The sequence below is a fragment of the Thalassophryne amazonica genome, chromosome 21 (genome assembly GCF_902500255.1).
Source record: "Thalassophryne amazonica chromosome 21, fThaAma1.1, whole genome shotgun sequence".
Taxonomy (NCBI): Eukaryota; Metazoa; Chordata; class Actinopteri; order Batrachoidiformes; family Batrachoididae; genus Thalassophryne; species Thalassophryne amazonica.
This window is the reverse complement of record NC_047123.1, coordinates 39,385,679-39,391,023: the sequence shown is the minus strand read 5'-3', so window position 1 is coordinate 39,391,023 and position 5,345 is coordinate 39,385,679. Positions and strand designations below refer to the sequence as shown.

The 5,345-nt window shown below is 45.2% G+C and overlaps 1 protein-coding gene across 1 annotated transcript in view; it reads left to right on the top strand.

The window, feature by feature from the left end:
* Positions 1–862: 862 nt before the first annotated feature.
* adgrg6 (adhesion G protein-coupled receptor G6) overlaps positions 863–5,345 on the top strand; it is a 45,453-nt gene continuing 40,970 nt past the window's right edge. Inside the window, exon 1 of the mRNA XM_034162166.1 lies at positions 863–1,001. Coding sequence (XP_034018057.1) covers positions 878–1,001 — 124 coding nt within the window. The 5' untranslated portion in view covers positions 863–877. The remainder of the gene's footprint in view (positions 1,002–5,345) is intronic.

Sequence of the window (5,345 nt, the reverse complement as noted above, 5' to 3'; positions counted from 1 at the left end):
CTGCCGAGTCAAGTTAGAGTCCAGTTGGAATGAATAACTTCATTACTTCATAACTAAAACGTTTTTTTTCCTCCCAAAATGAGACATCCTGTGTTCTTCATGAAGGACGTCGATGTTGACATGCAGCAGCCGGCTGAGCTCAGCTCGGAGGTACGGAGTGACATGTCATGTCATTAATGTCTGAAAGGAAACGCTTTTGACAAAAACTACAGATTTTATTTATTTTTATGTATTTATGTCGAGAGTTCAAGGATCCAGTGACCAAATTCATATTTATTTACTTTAAGACTCAATAAAATGTTATTGACAGAAAACCTGTAAAGACTACTTTTAGTACACAGAAAATTTACAGGAGGAATCGATAAGGGAATCGATTATGATATCGATAAAATCTTATCAGTACCCAAGACACGTGACTTCCTGTGTGTATGTCGTCTGTGACATTTGACACACGGTCCTCATCACGTCTCCTGGAGCTCGTTGCAGTTCCTGGCTGGTCTCTTCTGATTTGCTGATGTGTTGTGGAACACTTTCCTGACGCTGCACAAAGCCTCCTCAGTGCGCTTTGAAGCACAGCATGTGTGGGCTGCAGCCCCGTCACCGTCCACACAGACAGACGAGCCGCCTTCTGGCTGCTGTCAGGGTGCAGTTCGTGGAACTATCCCTGGAGTAAAACACCGCGGGTCTGATCCCCGCTTCTGTCTGCACAGCCAGAAGTTACTGCTGGTTCCTCGAGGCCCAGAACTTCTCTGAAACCAAACCACAACTTGATGTGTTTTTGACAAATGAACACATACCCAGACAAAGTCCTTTTCAGAGTAAAAGCACATCTGTGGTCCCACGTCTCTAAAACTGAAATATTCCACTTTATGTTAAAATGTCTGACTCCAGGTGTCTCTTCTTTTGGAGTAACAGGAGTTTGTGTCTCGCTGCAGGCGTGTCTCTGTCCAGCACCACGACGGCCTCCACCAGCTGTCAGTCCCCCAGTCTGGGCTGCCCCGGTAAGAACACTAAACCAACCCCAGGACCCTCTTTGCACCCGGCTGTGTTTCAGCTCTGAAGCCTTTCATCAGGTTTTTTTTCTCCCTTGTGTGGAGATGTTAAAGCAAAAAGCCAAATCGTCTTTGAAGTAACACTACGTCCTCTGTGTAAAAACTAGACGGGCACTCAGACGCAGGATAACATGTGCAGTCTGAACATGAACGCCTCTTTCACAGATCCTGTTCCACATCGTCTCCAAACTGACCTCTTTTTGTCCTGACCTGTGTGTGATTGACAGCTTTGATCAAGATTTCTGGGTTCATTTTTTTAGGAATTGATCTATTTGAAAAGTCCTGTTTCATTGTGGAAAATCCTGATCCAAAGCCGGTCTTGATCCTAAAACCGTTTTGATGAAAATCCCAAATGTTGAGGTCCTCATCCCTCTTTCTGTCCCTTTTAAGCAGCAGGTCTTTAATGAGCCGTCACGACGGCTGATCCAGACCGAATGAATCCAGAGTTTGTTTTTGAGGAATCTGAACTCATTCAGCGAATTTGGATCATTATTTATTTTAAAAAGGAAAAAATACAACAGGGAACCTCAGGTGAAGGTCCAGACCCACACGCTGGGAATCACTGATGACATACTTAAAAAAAAAAAAAAAAAAAAAAAAAAAAAAAATCAGGATTTGATTCATTAGGTGTGAGAATCCACGCGGGAATGACGGCCAGTGAAAAACCTCTGAGGCCAATGACCTTTGCCTGATGAGGTCATGTGATTTGAAATGACCAGGAGGAGGCGGTCCCAGCCGTAGCCGGGGGCCGGTGGATGATGTAACCCAGCGCCGCTCTCTAAATGTCAGTTCTCACACCATCCTGAGCTACAGAGTGCCCTGAGGGACATTTTTCTAAAGGTCAGTTTTTGTTGGTTTGCTTGTGAGCTGTAGACTGTTCTGGAAGGACCACGGCGGGTCAGCAGGCCACGTGAGTGTGTCAACATGTTCTCCCTGAACCACTTCAGTGGGGTCAGCTCGACGGTGATCGTCCTGAATCATCTGACGGCGACGCCTGCGGTGCTTCAGAAAACGCCACGTTTGGCTTTAACATCTGCAGCCTGTGGAAACACGGATGCCGTTAGACCAGGATATAGGACCAGAGTCGTTTATCCTCCATTCATACTGCAGCATCAGAGTCCACTGACTGCACATGGCGAGCGCGCGTTGCTTCCACAGGACGCATGAACCTGCACATGGACACTTTGTAGCCCTGTGGCGATAAGCGCATGGCTCAAAGAGCCACATTTGGGCTCGTTGAGATCTGCAGTCATAAATGAGGTATCAGTGTGAAGATCAGAACTTCTGGGTGGCTGATGATTGGATGGATTCCATCCGTTTGTTATTGTGACATCACAGTAAGTGGACCTGAGTCATGTGACTTCTGTGTGTTTCTCTGAGCTCATCAAAGAGCTCTGCATCACTGTGTAGAGATTAAATAATACTTTAGGACTAAGTGTGAAATCACCTGGTTATCATGGATACTTGTATTTTCATTTGGGTTCTTTGCACCATTTGTGCACTTCTTCTTTCAGCTGCTCCCATTAGGGGGCACCACAACAGGTTGTTTCCATCTCACCCTGTCCACTGTATCGTCCTCTGTCTCTCCAACCACCTGCATGTCCTCCCTCAGCACATCCATGAACCTCCTCTTTGGTCTCCCTCTTCTCCTCCTGCCTGGTGGCTCCATCCTCAGCATCCTTCTCTCTATATACCCTGGGTCCCTCCTCTGCACATGTCCAAACCATCTCAATCTCACCTCTCTGACTTTGTCTCCAACCTGTCCCACCTGAGCTGTCCCTCTGATATGTTCATTCCTAATCCTGTCCATCCTCATCACTCCCACAGAGAATCTCAACATCTTCAGATTTTATATGTACAGTGAGACAAATAAGTATTTCATCCACGTTTTCCCACCGACAAAGAATGTGGAGGTCTGTAATTTTTATTGTAGGTACACTTCAACTGTGAGAGACAGAATCTAAAAAAAAAAAAAAAAAGAATCAGAAAATCACATTGTATCATTTTTAAATCATTAATTTGCATTTGCATGAAATAAGTATTTGAACCCCTACCAACCAGTATAATTCTGTCTCTCACAGACCTGTTAGTTTTTCTTTAAGAAGCCCTCTTATTCTGCACTCTTTACCTGTATTAATTGCACCTGTTTGAACTTGTTACCTGTATAAAAGACACCTGTTCACACACTCAATCAATCACACTCCAACCTGTCCACCATAGCCAAGACCAAAGAGCTGTCTAAGGACACCAGGGACAAAACTGTAGACCTGCACAAGGCTGGGATGGACTACAGGACAACAGGCAAGCAGCTTGGTAGAAGACAACAACTGTTATGATTATTTATTAGAAAGTGGAAGAAACACAAGATGACTGTCAGTCTCCCTCGGTCTGGGATTCCATGCAAGATCTCACTTTGTGGGGTAAGGATGATTCTGAGAAAGCTCAGAACTACACAGGAGGACCTGGTCAATGACCTGAAGAGAGCTGGGACCACAGTCACAAAGATTACATTAGTAACACATGATGCTGTCATGGTTTAAAATCCTGCAGGGCAGCAAGGTCCCCCTGCTCAAGCCAGCACATGTCCAGGCCAGTTTGAAGTTCACCAGTGACCATCTGGATGATCCAGAGGAGGCATGGGAGAAGGTCATGTGGTCAGATGAGACCAGAATAGAGCTTTTTGGAATCAGCTCCACTTACCATGTTTAGAGGATGAGAACAACCCCAAGAAAACCATCCCAACCGTGAAGCATGGGGGTGGAAACATCATACTCTGGGGGTGCTCTTCTGCAAAGGGGACAGGACGACTGCACCATATTGAAGGGAGGATGGATGGGGTCATGTATTGTGATATTTTGGCAAACAACTTCCTTCCCTCAGTAAGAGCATTGAAGTGGGTCATGGCTGGGTCTTCAGCATGACAATGACCCCAAACACATCCAGGGCAACTAAGGAGGGGCTCCCTAAGAAGCATTCCAAGGTCCTGGAGTGGCCTGGCCAGTCTCCAGACCTGAACTCAATAGAAAATCTTTGGAAGGAGCTGAAACTCCAAACCTGAAAGATCTGGAGAAGATCTGTATGGAGGAGTGGACCAAAATCCCTCTGCCCTTAAGAGAGTAGTCCACTCAGCGGAGAGGACTATCAAAACCACGTTGCCCGACCTGCATGACAGTTACTCTAAAACATGCAGGTCGAAGGCAGAGAAGATCATCAGCCTGCCCCATCACCCTGGACATTCCCTCCTCTCTCTGTTGCCATCTGGTTGGGTCTGTTGCTGGAGAACCAACACCAAGAGGATGAGGAAAAGCTTCTTCCCCCAGGCCATCCGTTTATTGAATTTGAAATGGGGAATTTCATTTTTCAGTTTTTCTATGCATATTTAACCCCCCATTACATTTTGCATAACCCCCCCTGACAACTCATTTACATATTTGTACATCTGTAAATAGTATTTTGTGTATGTGCGTGTGTGTGTATATATATATATATATATATATGTATATATATATATATATATATATATATATATATATATATATATATATACGAAGTCTCATAGATAATGAACCGACTCTTTTATTTTTTTTTTAACTATATGGACTTGAATGACATGCGATTCCACCAATCAGGCTTGAACCCTCGTGTGCATGCGTGAGTTTTTTCACGCGTGTCGGTGACGTCATTTCCCTGTGGGCAGGCCTTGAGTGAGATGTGGTCCCACCCTCTCAGCTGAATTCCTTTGTTTCACACGCTGCTCCAGACGGCGCGCGTTGCTTTATCAAAATTTTTTCTGGACCTGTGAGGAATATCCGAGTGGACACTATTCGAGAAATTAAGCTGGTTTTCGGTGAAAAGTTTAACGGCTGATGAGAGATTATGGGGTGTTTCTGTCGGTGTAAGGACTTCCCACAGAGCAGGATGTCGCGCAGCGCTTCCAGGCGCCATCGTCGGCCTGTTTCGACCTGAAAACATCCTAATTTAAGGCTTAATTCACCCAGGACGTCGTGAGAGAACAGAGAAGATTCAGAAGAGGCCGGCATGAGGACTTTATGCGGACATTCCACTGTTTAAGGACATTTTTAATGAAAGACGTGCGCGAAAATTTGCCGAGTCGTTTCCGTGACGACTCAGCAAATCTGTGTGCGCCGCGACAGGAAAAACACCTCCGTGTTGAAAACCATTTGTAAAATTCAGGAGGCTTTTGATGGCTTTCAACAATTGAGTATCTGAGAAATTGTTTAACAGCTTGGGCATGTTCCAACTTGCCCGTTAAGGTTTCCAACGGAGGTGTTT